We start from the raw sequence: 15,644 nt of genomic DNA, 5'->3' as shown, positions 1-15,644 counted from the left end.
TTAACCTAGCCAAGGAAAGAGAAAGGAGTGGGCCCAGCAAGCTGGGGAGGGAAGGGGCCACTAACTGGGTGGCAACAGCAGGTGAGAAAAGCACTTTAGTTCCCCCCTCCCCAAGGCTGCTTCTTCACAAGAGGGAAAGGTGAAAAGCACTTCACTGGCCAGTGACTGATCCCTGGCTACAAGTCCAAGTGAACTTGGGAGGCTCAGGAGCTCCAGGTGAAGAAGCAGGCAGAGCTGCCCCGGAGGACGTGCCAGCTGCTGCCCATTCAGTGCCTGAGGCCCGGGATGTGGTTCAGACGGGCTGAGCGTGGTTCCGTGGTTCCGTGGTTCCGGCTTCTCTCCAGCCACCAGTCCAACACCAGCAGGCCCTCTGCAGTGGGGGCTGGGCAGGCAGGATTGAGTCAGGGAGGGACAAGCATGTCGCCCTTGGTTGGGGGTAGTGGTGGGGCTCTTTCTCTCACCGTCAAACCCCTCTCTGACCACCCCCCAAAATTCAGCTCCAACCCAGAAGAGGGGCTGCTGCAGCCCTGCCTCCGGCCTGCTCATGTGTTGCCATGGCAATCCCATGGCTGTCCAGGATACCCACTGCTGTTCCAGAATTCTCACCTCAACTTCCACCACTGAGGACAAAGGGCGAGGGGCTGGGATATGACCACATGGCAAGGCCTCTTACTTCAGGTGAGCAGGGGGTGAGGACAGGGGTGGGGGGACCGTGACATTTCAACTAGAGTGGGGGGACCACTCTCCACTCAGCAACCACGTCTCTGCCCTGGTTGGCGTGGGGAGGACCCCCTCCTACTGTAGAATTCCCTTCCCTCCACAAGGGGCAATGTCTCAGAACTCTGCACTAAGGGGCCAGGAGAGGGAGAGGGAGAGGGCAGAGGGCCTCGCTGCCAGAGTTCGAGTCGGCCAGACATTTCCAGGACAGGCCTTTTGCCTCACGGGACTCTGTGGTCAGTGTGTATCCCCTATCTGCATGTCAGCCAGCTTAGGCAGAGAAGGTTCCAGACACTCTGGGAGATTCCCTGAGCACAGGGTCTCTCTGGGATGGCCTACAGAGCCTCCAGGCAAGTAGTAACCCACCAAGGAAGGTAGAGCTCTAGGATTTGGTGGGACCAGGAATTCACTGGTCGAGTGTAGGTCTGAGGGCACTTGGGAGAGGTGCGGTTCACCCCAGGAATGACATGGAACTTTTGAAAATGTGAGCTGCATATCACATTACACACCAGGCTCCCATGAGCCCAGACACCATTTGCAGCAGCATCATTCAGGGGGCCTCAGTTCTACTCCCAGGGCCCCAACGGTGCCACCCCTACCTCGACAGAGATGCCTGCACACATAGCTGGTGCCACAGCACCCTCCACTGGCCACTATGCCCCTCGACACCTCCCCTGGAGGGCCCCTCAGAACTGTGCTGACCACGCTCCCCCGGGAGCCTCCCCGCCCAGCACCCAGCAGTGTGCAGGCTGACAGGGTTATATAATTTCCCCTTATCCCCCCCCTCCCTGTCCAAGACAATATGGGAGGTCAAAGGAGAAAAGTACAGTTATGGACAGTAGATGATGGATATAGGGTCCAGACAGACCAGGAGAAGGGATGAACGGACACCCTGCCCTGTGCCCTCTCTCTGATGAGCAGGGCAGGCAGGCCCCATCCAGAGTAGCCTAGGATGGCTCTGGGGTAGTTCTGCCCCTCTGCAGAACCCACCTAGACTGCAAGGTCTTCTCTTTTTTACCCTACTTACTCTCCATCTGCACCTCCCCAGTTGATTCTCTAGGTTGAAGAGCAAAAGTAATAAATCAACACATTTCACAACTCCCTCACCACCAACACCACACACACACACACACACACACACACACACACACACACACACCACACCACACCACACCACACCACCCAACCCAAAGAAAGGAAGAAGAGAATTAAGAGCCACCAGACCCAGGGAGGGAGAGTCCTGGATGCCCTCTCCTCATGCTGTGCCTGGCTGAAGGGAGGCTCTTAAGGACACTTTCTCCACATGTGTAGGCTGGCACTCCTGAATACTGTGGTAGAGAGGCTACTGTTTCTTTGTGGGGTAGGAATGGGGTCCCAGAAACCAGGGAAAGTCTCACACTCTGTCATTCAGAGAAGTGCATTCAAGTCAGCTTCTAAAAGAATATATAAACGCACACTATCGGCATCAGGAGACAATCGCTGTAGTGTGTGGGGGACTTGGGCGGCAGCAGAGGATCCACTCCAGAGTCCTGTGAGTAGTGGGGAGGGAGAAATTCCTACAACTGCCTTCCCTCCTCAGGGGTCCCTTCTCATGTGGGTGCGTGGCCTGTTCCTGCCACAGACTGAGGAAGCCACACCATATGCTCCAGTGGCTGGTCCTCTGCTTGCTTGACCCTTGGGCCTTCGGCCCACACCGACACCATTTTCCCTCCAGTTTAATGTCAAGCTGCTCATTCTCAGCCACGTGTCCAGAATCAAATGGGTATTTTACCCACTTTTCCTCCAGGCAGGGGAGTTCTTGCAAAAAAAAAAAAAATCAAGATCACAAAATCCTTAGGAAGATTTCAGTGATGCCCTACCTACATTCCTACATCTGCACATCATTCATAAAATATCATAGCTGTCGAGAGAGTCGGGCGGTAGCGCAGCGGATTAAGTGCATGTGGTGCAAAGTGCAAGGACCAGCATAAGGACCCCAGTTCGAGCCCCCAGCTCCCCACCTGTAGGGGAGTCGCTTTACAGGCGGTGAAGCAGGTCTGCAGGTGTCTATCTTTCTCTTCCCCTCTCTGTCTTCCCCGCCTCTCTCCATTTCTCTCTGTCCTATCCAACAACGATGACATCAATAACAACAATTGGTAACTATAACAACAATAAAAAAACAAGGGCAAAAAAAGGGAAAATAAGTAAATATATATAAATTTTTAAAAAATATTATAACTGCTGAGTTCTGGAAGCTCACTCTTGTCCAGTTCTTATCTACAGAGGAAGCTCAACTTAGCATTTAGTGGAACTCAACAAATATTTACTGTGGGTCTTATATAGGCCTGACTTTGTGTTAGACGCTGACAACTGTGGTCTCTGCCTTTAATAAGCTTTAACTCAAGCAGGGGGGAGAAAAAAAAAAAAAAACACCTGAGTTCACAGAGAGAAAAAAAGATTGATGCTAGAGTCAAGTAGTTCAAGTGTTATGGGAACAGGCCCAAAGAGGAAGCATTTCAATCTGCCATGTGCCCGTAAGCCAGGGAGCCAGGGGAAACTCCACAAAGGAAATGGGGCTGGGCCCCGAGTGAGGTTCTGCTAGGAGGTCTGAGCCAGCGGGGCTGGTGCTAGGAAAATGAAGTCCAGAGAGCACAGGGAAGAGGCCAGTAGATCAAGGCAGTGTTGCAGCCCACACAGAAGAGCTCTGAGGAGATGGGCATGTCCTGCAGACAGGGACTTCCTCTGCAGCCCGCCTCCCACATAGCCCTGGAGGCCGTTCCTTCCTCCATCTCCCCTGCCAATGGCCAAGATGACTGTGCTCCCGCAACTCTGCTCTCTTGGAAGCCACGGGCTGCCTGTTACTGGGTGTGGGTCCCTGATGTCACCTCCTGTTGCTGACTAGAGACCTCTCTGAGGAGCTTGGTGGGGAACGGGGGAGGTTCCTGGCCACCTCTCACCCAGAGTGACCCCCTCAAGACAAATCCACTGCTTCTAGACACAGCACAAGCTTTTCAGGAGCTCTTAGCTCTTGAGCCCTAGTCTCCTCATCAGCAAAGTGGAAAGATTAGCATCTCATCTGTTGGATTTTTATGAAATTAATATATGGAAAATGCCTGGCCCACAGTAGCAGGGAGTGACTGAGGACTGTTAGTTCTGAAGTATAGTATCTTGGGCTAGGGATTAGAAAATGGGTTAGTCCTGAATAATAAGACAGTTAACAGGGGGGCTGGGCAGTGGTACACCCAGTTAGGCACACGTTACAACACCAAGGACCTGTGTTTAAGCCCCTGATCGCCACCTGGGGGGGGGGGGGAGAGACTGTCACAAGTGGTGTAGCAGGTGTCTTTCTCTCTCGCTCTCTATCTCCCCCTCCCTTCTCAATTTCTGTCTTACTCAGTAAAAAAAAAAAAAAAAAAAAATAGGAAGGGGGAAAAATGAGGAAAATGGCTGCCAGGAGCAGTGGATTTGTGTGCTGGCACTGAGCCCTAGTGATAACCCTGGTGGCCATAGAAAGAAAGGAAAGAAGGAAATAGTAAACATAGGGAAATGTGAGTTCTGGCAATGGAACCCCACAATCCACACAAAAGGGTGATGGATGTTGGGTACTCGGTGCCAGGAAAACTTAGAAGAAGCCTAAGTGGGCAGGCAGATCCATACTGGGGGCAGTGGTAAGAATCTGCTTTCTGAATCCCTAAACAGATCTGGGTAGCCAAGGGATTGCTGGACACTGTCACAAGACCCAGAACCCTGGGGGGGGGGGGGGCGGGAGAGCAGCTTACTTGAGCTGGTTTTTGTCAGCACTTTCTCTTCAATCCACATCTTAGGAAGGTTTTCCAAACTGCGGGAATTTCCATCCTCCCAGCACAAGACCATGTTGGCCGAGATAATCTAAGCCTCAGAGTAAGAAAGTGTGCCTCGATCACCCCCATTCCAGCTGCTTCCTCTCCTGCACCAAGAAATAACAGGGCAGGACCCACACCCACCCCACCTTGCATGTTAAGAAAACAAAGAATAGGAAAAGTGGGATTTCTGGAGGCTGGATCCAAAGCATCAACTTGTATAACAAAGTTTAATCCCCTTCCCATGCACCACTGCACCCACAGCGTAGAAAGGAGTGGAGGGGACTTCGGAAAGTAGCTAGCACAGAGGGCATCGCTGGTGGGATACAGTCACCACAAAAGCTAACTGACTCTCAAATACACTGACCGCAATACCTTGACAGAGGGGAGCAACAGGCCTACTGCACTCCAAGCAGAACACCCTGAGCCTTAGGACCCAAGCCAGCTCCTGTGAATCAAGCAGCAACTCACCGGAGTGATTCTGAGACTACAGTGCGGGACTCAGAAGCTCACGCTAAAGGGTGGTTGGGAGGCCAGTGAGATGACTCAGCAGTAAAACACCTTGCCTGGCGCACCAGACACCCTGACAGCATCAAGACAAGCATAAATACATAGATCTTCATGGATAGTGAAGGAGTGCCTTGTGCTATTTCACATTCATTAAAAAGTCATGAAAACATATTTTTCCTTGTTGCCCTTGTTGCTTTTTATTGTTGTTGTACGGATGTTGTTGTTGGATAGGATAGAGAAACTGAGAGAGGAGGAGGAGACGGGAGAGAAAGACACCGCCTGTGAAGCGACTCCCCTCCAGGTGGGGAACTGGGGGCATGAACCAGGACCCTTATGCCGGTTCTTGCACTTTGTGCCACGTGCGCTTAACCCCCTGCGCTACAGCCCAACTCCCAAAAATGTAATGTTTTATAGAAAAAAAAAAAAACACTGAAGGGGTGAGGTAAAAGTCAGGTGAGGTAAAAGTCAGATGGGCCTGGCAGCTTTCTAATGTCAACATTAGATGACACTACTTCTGGCCTTAGAGACTTAGTGCCACAGTCTAGGAGGGAAGTGTCTGTCAGCTGCTAGGGGCCAGTATATCCCCGGCCATCAGTCCCCAGGTCCCTGCTTCAGGTTTCTGGGAGGTGGTCCAGCCCAGGCAGGACACAGCGTTGGGGAGAAGGTCCTCTGGATTAGTCTGTCTACACCAGAGATTTGCTTATAACTCGAACCCGGCTTGAGAACACCCTTCAAGTTCAACTGAAGACACTGTTGGGATGACCAGCTCTCTCTCCTCCTATGGCCCTTCCTCCTCCTCCTCCTGCTTGTTCCTCTCTGGGAACGTTCCTCCCTCAGTCACACCTGATACTGCTGCTGGACTAGGGTGCAGAGGGAAGGGACGGCATCTATGAGAACTACAGTTTTATAAACATTATTAAACTCTAGCTATGAACATTAACCTACTACTACCTTACTATGTTTTAAGTCTGTTTCTTATATAAGTTTCAGTACAAAACCCTCCACCTGTTACCTAAAGCGTGTGCTCCAGGAAAGGAACTAGGTAGGGCATGGGAAGAAACATTTATCTCAAGACATCTCAACTGTCAGGCAGAAGAGAACTCTTGAGTTAGTTTCAGATATGTGGTAGAGTCAGCTAGAACTCAAGAGATGGGTACCACATCCAGGAGAGGGTGACGGGGTGGAAAGTGCTCAGACCCGGTGCAGGTGGCACTGTCCAGAAGTGAGCATGGCCAAGGGGCTTTCAGATCTCAAGTGGCTGTGAGGAGGCCTCCTTAGGACCTTTCCCAACTTTGGTTGTAGGATTCATGTAATTAACACACTGCTTCCATGGGCTCTGAGGTTGGGACAGCACTTGAGCTAGCAAACTCATAAAAAATTCTTTTAAATTACCTGGTATGGGGAATACATGGAATTAGAAGTCTTTTAAGGGCCCCTTCCAACTTTGATGTTCCTATTCTGTGATTCCAGGTTCTGAGAGAGCATCAGCTACTACCAAGCCTATTCAGCTGACAAGATGCAGGTCAATCTTCTGTCTCAGGACAACAGCTGGTGTGTGTGTGGGGGGGGGGGGGTGTTGGGTGGGGAATGGTGATGAGGGTCCCAGTTCAGGCACACACACATCACATGCTCAGTCACTCACTGGCAAACCCGAACTGGACTTGCAGGGTGGTGATGGACACAAGGCCCAAGAATCTTGCGTCTGAGCGGCTGCACAGCCACCCCCTCCCCCTCCCCCTGGCCCCAGCTTTAGGAGCACAGTGCCTCCTCCTCCTCCCCACAGAGCCTCCCATTCAGTGAGGACCAGGGCAACCTGAGATACCAAGTCTCAAAACCAGCACCAACCTGCAAAAACACAGGCACCCCATTCAACACCTGGGCAGCAGAGACGCCAGGAGCCCAATGTGCCTGCCATCAGCTCTCTCTATAGGCTTGGTGACTGTGGGAGGGAGGCCCATGGTTATTACTCTATAGTTGGCAACCCCATCTCATTCCCTTGCCCATCCTCCCCCTCCCATCCCGCCCCTCACTGAGCTCCTCTTCTCTGCTTCTCCCTCCAATGCAGGACTGACAGGCAGCCGTGACACAGGACACTTCCTATCCTGGGTGGTGCTCCAGCTCAGGGCATAGCTGAACATTAATGGTTCAAGTGCAGCCCTCCACAGACCTCACATTACCTGTTCCTCACGACCACTGCAGACTCCCAGCACCAGCTGTAGACAGAAGGGCCTTTTGGCATACTCTTGCTGTCCTTTGGGGCACTGCACACATTACCTTGTCTTCCCCAATTTGCAAAGACCAGGCAAAAATGTTTTCTCACTGGGCTACTCAGAGTGTACCTGCTGTACCATGTGCACAACCCAGGCTCAAGCCTGGCCCCACCTCACTGGGGGATGCTTCAGTGCTGTGGTATCTTTTCCTCTGTCTCTTTCTACCCAAAAAATTCAGGCACAAACAGTGCAGTCCCACTAATGACACACACACACACACACACACACACACAATTTTGTTTACCAACCGAAAAGGAACAGAACATTCCCCCCCCCCCCCGCCTCCCACCCTGGAATGTCTAGGAGTCTATAAGCACGGCCATCGGAGAAGGCCACTCTCCATCCCTCATCCTGCAAACCTGAGGGCCTTCCACAGCGCCTCCCTGGATGTGTCCTTGCAGCTCAGGAACTAGGCAGAGAATAAACCCCTTAAGCTCTGTGATTCTCATGCTCCTATACACTGCTGTTTCTTCTGCATCTCAGGAGACACAAACACCACAAGAGCAGCATCAAGTCCTTGGGCAGGAAAAGAAGCCCTGCCCCGACAGTTTGGCGCATCTATTGGTGAGTCTACCGCCACCGTCACAGGAAGCCATCCTCCCCAACTAGCGCTACCTTCAGGGCCCAAATAGAAGCCTGAAATGCTCATCAAAAACAAGTGCTTTTGAGGGGCCAGGAGACAGCTCACCTGGCACAGCATGTACTTTGCCATGTGTGATGCCCTGGGTTTGAGATTGGCACCACATGGGAGCGCCATGGACAGCACTGGGAGAAGCTCCATGGCTGGTGGAGTTGTGCTATGGTGTGTCTCTCTCCCTCCCTCCAACTCAAACCTCTTTCCCTATTGTTATCAAAGGGAAGGAAGGGTGGGCTCAGCCCAGAAGATACTCTGTTGTATCTCACATGAGCAAGACCCAGAGGTCATTCCCTAGCACCACATTGGGAGGGTAGGGGGGAAGCTGCTTTTGAACTATCATTCACCCTTCCATGCAGAGAAAACCTTCCGCTCCCAGTTCCCTGCCTGTTGTTTTTTTGTGTGTTTGTTTTAATTTTTGTATTTATTCATTTATAATTGGACAGACACTGAGAGACACCTGCAGCCCTGCTTCACCACTTGTGAAGCTTTCCCCCTGCAGGTGGGGACCAGGGGCTTGAACCTGGGTCCTTGTGCACTGTAATATGAACGCTTAACCAGGTGTGCCACTTCCTGGCCCTGCCTGGTTTTTACTGGTCATGCTTCAAATAGCCTTAATCTGGGTTCTGTCTAGATACCATCATGCACTCCATCCCCTCACTTCTCTCTGTAGTGGGTTAACTGGTAAGGAGAGAAGCCCTAGACTAGGCCCATCAGTACTGTTCCCCCTACTCTAGACGGCCCTTCTTCTGGGTTCAGAAAACCCTGCCCACTTTAACTACCCTCTTCCAACAGCTCAACCTTCCACCCCAGCCGGCATGAGAAGCTGAGTCTCCATCCTCAGCGAGAGAACAGAGAGCCTGCTGTTCAGGTGAGGTCAGGAGTGGGAGCAGACTGCAGTCAACAGGGACACCCACATGGATGCGGCAGACATGCTCTCAACATATCCAAATAACAACACCTGAGAATATGATAGAAACTGGGGGCTGGGCAGTGCGCATCTGGTTTGGCACACACAGTATGAAGCACAAGGATCTGGGTTCAAGCCCCTGCTCACCCACCTGCAGGAGGTTTGCTTCACAAGCAATGGAGCAGGCCTGCAGATGTCTCTCTCTCTCTCTCTCTCTCTGTCTCCCCTCCTCTCTCAATTTCTCTCTGTCCTATCTAATAAAATATAGAAATATGGCCACTAGGAACAACGGATTTATAGTGCCAGCACAGAGCCCCAGCAACAACGGAGGAAAAAAAAAAAAAAGTACTTGGGAAGCACCTCTACTCACCCGACACTATGCTAGATACTCAATTTCAGAACCTCTCAATCACCCAGAATATAATTTAATAATCCTGATTCTTCAAGGAATCTGTGTCTCAGGGAGGTTGTAGCATGCTGGGAGGTAGCATTTACCTGGCTTCCCAAAGGCCACTCACTCTAGCCTGAGCCCTGCTGACCTCCTTTGTGAATGAGGAAAAGAACGGAGGCAACAGTGAACTTCCCTCCATGAGGAAGCAGCAGCAAGGGGCGTTGTTTTGCAGGAATCAGAAACCCAGGAAATATCCCCAGGAGAGATTAAATACCGCCTGGAGCCCCTGTCCAACAAAGCTCCACTCCTGATGCAACCCCAACACTACTTCAGCCAGCACTACAAGTCTTCAAGGATCCCCTACCTTACAACCTACCAGGAATGCTACAAACCCTGGAAGAAAGAGCCTGCATGTGCCATGAGAAGTTCTCCTATCCGGGTGAGAGGGCCTGGTGGGGTGGGGCACAGCAATAGGAGGAAGGAGAAGGCCACATAAAGCAGAGTCTGAACCCTCTATTTCCAACCCTTCTCCCTTCACTCTACCCAGAGGCACTCCAGGCCCTAAAGCAAACCCTACAGGTGGGAACCACCAACTCAGGAGAGTGTAACAGGAAAGGCCCTGGGGCCCCTTTAGGCAGTATTTGGTTTCATCGTCAGCCAGGTTCTCTCTGGAAAGACCCCACCACACAAACTAGACCTCCACCTTGTCTGGGCTATACCACCTGCTGTCCAGGATTTCAAACTTCAATGAACTGGGATCCCACAATGAGCACTGCCTAGTTTGGGTCTTGGGGAGACAACCCTGAAGGACAGAATGAGAGGGGGATGCTGAAATAATTTAGGCCTGCTAATCCCACTCTAATGGATCAGTCAAGAAACCAAGGCTGGGGTCCAAATCCCCACAACCAAGGTCATGATTTCTCCCCACAGAAGCCTTCTGCACACTTTCTTGCTCCCCTCAGGTGAGCACTACATGACCACTACTCATCAGACTGTCTTCCAGAGCCACCCCCTTGGCCAGCTGGTGTTCCCAGTTGACATTCAGGACAGAAAAACAGCTGCTGTGCGGCCAGGATACATGGAATATGGCAGCCGGTTTCAGAGGGACTACCCAGCTCTGCAGTCAAGTCAGCTTGTCAGACATGACCCAGACAACAGCAACCAGATGACCAAGTGAGTAACCAGAACTGTTGGCAAACTGCAGGTTTGCCGTGGGGAAGAGGCCAGAGGAGGACTCTGTCTAGCCAAGATGAAGGAAATAACCTCAGACCTCAATCTCCCAGCCAATTCAGAATCACAGGTGCAGAAGGCTAAGAGAAAAGGACGACCTGCTTTAGAATCTCGAGTTGTCTGGCCAGTTTAGATTGGCTTAATCCGCTCATTTCACGTGAGCGTTAGCAAAATCAAAGGGCAAACTGTTCCTGTCTGGAAGCCAACCTCTTCCCTTAGAAGACAGGAACTCTGATGTAAGTTAGAGGTAGAGGAGCCAGGCTGGCGTGCGCCTATGGAAATAGAGAGCCAGGCAGCCCGTCTGTCCTGGTATCTCCCTTGTTAGCACCTGTTTCCTGTGGGGCTCAGAATGGCCCTCTATGTCCTGCTGACTCACCCCTGAGAGGCAAGAAGGGCCAGCTCCAACTGGAAGCATGTAATATGTACACAGGGTACAGAAACCAGAGTAGTAGATGAAAGGACACTGGCCTACCAACCCATATTTTCAAGTTCCCATTCCCCTAGACCACATTCTTCTAAGCCATGGCCTCTAGCAGCCCAGAGAGGTAATTCACAAGCACTCGGCACTGCCCTCTCCTTGGGCTACAGTTGTCTCATCCTCTTTGCTGGGCCTCAGCATGATAACTTGTGAGAATGAAAAGAAACGAGTAAAATTAATTATTATTTTCAGGGAATAAAGAAAATCTCACTTGAAATTACCTCAAGATACAATGTATGTTTCAGGCAGACACATTAATGAAAGGCAAAGCGAGCATGAAATGGTGTGGTGCTCAGACCTAGCATGCCTGAGCTGGTGCCAGGTGCAGACGGCGACTTGCAGAAGTCTCTTTGCCCCTTTTGCAGCAAAGCTACCCATATAACGCAGAAGGATAGCGCCAGTGGCGGCAAGCAGCCCACTGTGCGTCAGCCTCAGGAGAGCTGTCTGAGGAGGTCCATCCTGGGCGAGAGGTGTACAGCCAAGGTTGACGAAGACACAGCAGCCACGGTAAAGTGCCCAAGTGCTTTGTCCAGAGGTGATCAGTACAAGGCTCCTGATTAATGTCGGGGCAGGAGGCAGGGAACAAAGAGTTTACCCTGTCAGGATACCGCAACCCAGTTTTCCTTGGGAAATCCAGACATCTGGCTTTCCCAAAATGCCACCACCATCAGGCTCTGATGTCTCCCTGACCCCACTGGTGAGGTTATGTATGGACTTAAGTGTGTTTAACACATGCTAAGTATTAACTATAGCAGTGAAAATTATCTCCCCAGACATGCATTCCTCTCTTCCCAGATGCTTTATCTACCTCCTCCCAAATCCCTGGTAAAAAGAGTCCTGGGACCCTCTAGAGCATTCACAGTCTTCAAAACCAAGATCCAAAATGAAACGCCAAGCAAACAATTCTCCCAGGTCTGCAAGACTCAGCCTCAAGGACACAATGGCGAGTTCTATAGCCGAGGCTGTGAGAAGGCCCTGGTAAGAACTCCGACAGTGGGAGGGGACAATGGATTCTCCCTCCACCCCTCAGTTTGTTGCCAGGGTGAGGATGGGGGGCATTGGGGGAAGGGATGGGGGAGGCAGCTGGGAGAACCTGATTCTGAACAAGCGGGCCTTCCCACACAAATGTTTCCTCTCTTGTCAAAAGAAAACAGACCCTGCTTCCTAAGCACTAGATAGTGCATTTTTCCCTGCAATTCCTTGTAAAGTCTTGACTGAGGGTGCTAAAGGCACCTCTAGCTGGCTGCTCTCCTCTCTGTCCTGCCAAGGGTATGATTTCTCAGGCACCAGATGAGGCTCAAGCTACCTCCAGGAACTTCTACATGCCCCTGTTTGCTGAAAGGGTGAATCTGTGTCAGCCTAAGGCCAACAGCAGCAAGTATGACCACGGTAAACACTCTTTCGCCACTGAGCAATGGAAATACTTCAGGTACAAGGGAGAGAATGTTCAGGCTCATTCCCTGATACGATAAAGTCAGTTGCATACGGCAAAAGCCTGTGTCCTGGGGGAGATGTGACTCAGCCCTAGCCGGGCCCCACAACCTCTATTTTCACAGGTCAGCCCAGCAGCCTGAAAGTCGACTCCAGAAGTGTTTATACCAACAACAGGACTCAAAACTCAAAGAAACCAGGAGAAAGAAGCTGCCCAAATAACCTATACAAAAACACACAGTTCAGGGCACATCTAACCAAGGTCAAACTTAAATCAAGTCTCCAAACCTGACAGATTTCTCACAATACCCTAGCTTCAACCCTGCCCCAGTCCAGCTCTCTTTGACATTGAGCAAGAGTGGGTGACCTCTTTAAAATGCATTGGTGCTGTGCACTCTTTGTCCTACAAGGTCAGAGTATTGCAGGAAACCTTTTCTGTACCATCAATCAACTACATTCTACATGAGCTACAGGACAGTGTCTGCTCATTGCTGCTTTTTGACGTTCTTAACTGAGATGGAATTGGTGTATCATAAAATCCGCCCTTTACAAAGGTGCAACTCAGTGCTTTTCAGTATTGCTTGCTATCTCTTAATTCTAAATATGCAAGTGGAAAAAGCGGCGTGGGGAAAAAAAGAGCATGAGGGTTGGGTGCCAGGTGCTGGCACACTGGGTTAAGTGCACCTAGTCGTAAATGCAAGGACACACGCAAGGATCCTGGTTTGAGCCCCCAGCTCTCCACCTGCAGGGAGGTTGCCTCACAAGCAGTGAAGCAGGTCTGCAGGTGTCTCATCTTTCTCTCCCCCTCTCTTATTCTTCTCTCCCTTCTCCATTTCTCTCCGTCCTATCCAATCAATCAATAAATAAAATGGCCACAGGAGCAGTGGATTCGTAGCGCAGGCACCAAGCCCCAGCGATAACCCTGGAGGCAAAGAAAAAAATAAATAAAAATAAAGATCACAAGAGTCAGGACTTGAACCAAAGAAGAAAGCCTTCAATGTAATGGAAGGTCTCCAAAGTTCAAGTAAGTGAGATTCTGATCAAAATTTAAATTCCAAGTATCTCCTTGAACATTTTTTACAACACTCAAGACAAGATTACATTTCTGGACTGACAGTGAGGATAGGACGTGGAGGAATTCACAACTTAATTTAGGCTTCTGAGAGATCCTAAGGTTCATTATTTTAAAAAATGTACACAGACCCAGAGCCCTGCTTTCCCCAGTCCAGAAAAAGCATCTCACACTGCCCTCTAGTAGCTAACTTAGGGAATAACAGCCAGTTGCCTGCTGAGCAGGCTTGGAGGTCTCTGCCAGATAGGATGTGCGCTTCTCACACACATATAAAAGCAGAGAAATGGAAGAGAGGAGGCATCCATACATTTTCTCCAGTGCCTGCTGATCACAGAGCTCACCTCCCCCTCAGCCCGCTTGAAAACACTTCTTTAATTCCCCTGCTGGGGGGGAGGGGTGGTTTAAGATTTCTGAACACCTCGGCCTCTTAGTTCATTCAAGTTTCTATGACAAAAACACCAAAAACTGAGTGGCCTAGAAAAAAAACAAGTACTTACTTCTCATGGTTCTGGAGGCTGGGGAGTCCAAGGTCAAGACTCCAGCAGATTCCACATCTGGTGAGGGGTGGTGTCCTGGTTCTCCCTGTACTCTCATGTGATGAAAAAGCAAGGGAGCCCTCTGGGGTCTCCTTTACCAAAGCCCTGATCACACTCAAGAAGGCTCCATCCTCATCCCCTAAATCATCTCTCAAAAGACCCCAGTTCCTGAACAATAGGGACTAGGATTTCAACAACATATGGGGCTAGGGGTGGAGGGTCACGGCATTCCGCCTCTTCAAGCAAGCTGCTCCTGACAAACGGTGTGGGCTCCCACGAGGAGGACAAGCTGAACCCACATGGGAACCAAGTAAGTCCAGTTGGGCAGATGTGACAGTGGGTCGTGGCAGGCACATTCTCCCTGCCATCACTGGCCAAGGAAAGTGAGGACTTACAAAACAATTTAAGGAAACCTGAACTCGAAGAGTAACAGTAGTAGCCAATGTGCAGACCACCCTACATGCCCTGGATTTTTAAAAAAATATTTATTTATTCCCTTTTGTTGCCTTTATTGTTTTATTGTTGTAGTTATTATTGATGTCATTGTTATTGGATAGGACAGAGAGAAATGGAGAGAGGAGGGGAAGACAGAGAGGGGGAGAGACAGATAGACACCTGCAGACCTGCTTCACTGCCTGTGAAGTGACTCCCATGAAGGTGGGGAGCCGGGGGCTAGAACCTGGATCCTTACGCCAGTCCTTGTGCTTTGTGCCACCTGTGCTTAACCTGCTGCGCTACCGCCCGACTCCCTTTTTTTTTTTTTTTGAGAGAGAGAGAGAGAATAAGAGAACAGGAATAGAGAGAAGGGGCAAAAGCAGTGCTCAGGTGACATGAGGGAGTGACAGGACTGAGCCTGGAACCTACAGGGCCTCAAGCTAGTCCCTGGCCCTCACTGAAGACTTTAAAAAATAATTTATACATTAGTCATCCAATGAGGGGAACTATTTGTAAATTAGATACCTGAGACTTGCAGCCAGAGTGCACAAAGAACTTGACATAAGTGAGTGTATATTTTGCTGCTCAGGAGATGCCACAGTGACTAGCTTACTGGAATTAAAAGCATGAGGTCCCGAGTTCAATCCCCAACATCTCATATGCTAGTGATGCTCTGGCTCGCTCTCTCCTGTGTTGGTAAATAAGTACTGGGTGGAGGGGTGTATATATTTTGGTAATGGCCTTGGTGTGTGTGGCATATACACATGCTGATTTTTGGTGACAGCTGAAACTTATTGATGTTGCAGTGCGTTGTTACTTTAAGTGATGCTAACAGAGTATCTGATTGTGTGTGTGTGTGTGTGTGTGTGTGTGTGTGTGTGTATGCACACAGGCATATATGACAAATAACCACACTGACAATGGGCAATGGTTTTGAACTGACACTGCTCCAAGGACATATACATAAAAATAAAGCCAAGGAAATAGCACAACTGATACATGATAGGACCTGCATGCCTGAGGTTTCTGGTTCTATTTCCAGCACTGCATGTACCAGAGTGATACTCTGTCCTCTCTTTAATGTATATTTGAAGATATTCAGCAACATTAAGCATTACAGAAAAGCAAAGCTACAATGAGATGTCACTAAACATACACACACACACATACACACACACACACACACAACTAGGATGGCAATAACCAAAAAGA

At 50.1% G+C, this 15,644-nt stretch overlaps 1 protein-coding gene across 1 annotated transcript; it reads left to right on the top strand.

The window, feature by feature from the left end:
* The first annotated feature begins 601 nt into the window (after window positions 1-601).
* On the top strand, window positions 602-12,945 carry LOC132534997 (uncharacterized). The gene is made up of 10 exons (XM_060179998.1): window positions 602-678; window positions 6,516-6,596; window positions 7,799-7,879; window positions 8,745-8,820; window positions 9,483-9,689; window positions 10,242-10,423; window positions 11,324-11,465; window positions 11,754-11,936; window positions 12,227-12,387; window positions 12,515-12,945. Exons 2-10 carry the CDS (start codon window positions 6,562-6,564, stop codon window positions 12,609-12,611), a joined length of 1,164 nt encoding a protein of 387 aa, XP_060035981.1. The 5' UTR covers window positions 602-678; window positions 6,516-6,561; the 3' UTR covers window positions 12,612-12,945.
* Window positions 12,946-15,644: the final 2,699 nt, after the last annotated feature.

Source organism: Erinaceus europaeus, chromosome 20 (assembly GCF_950295315.1).
Source record: "Erinaceus europaeus chromosome 20, mEriEur2.1, whole genome shotgun sequence".
Classification (NCBI taxonomy): Eukaryota; Metazoa; Chordata; class Mammalia; order Eulipotyphla; family Erinaceidae; genus Erinaceus; species Erinaceus europaeus.
The sequence above is the reverse complement of the archived record's forward strand: the minus strand, read 5'-3'. Positions and strand labels throughout refer to the sequence as shown.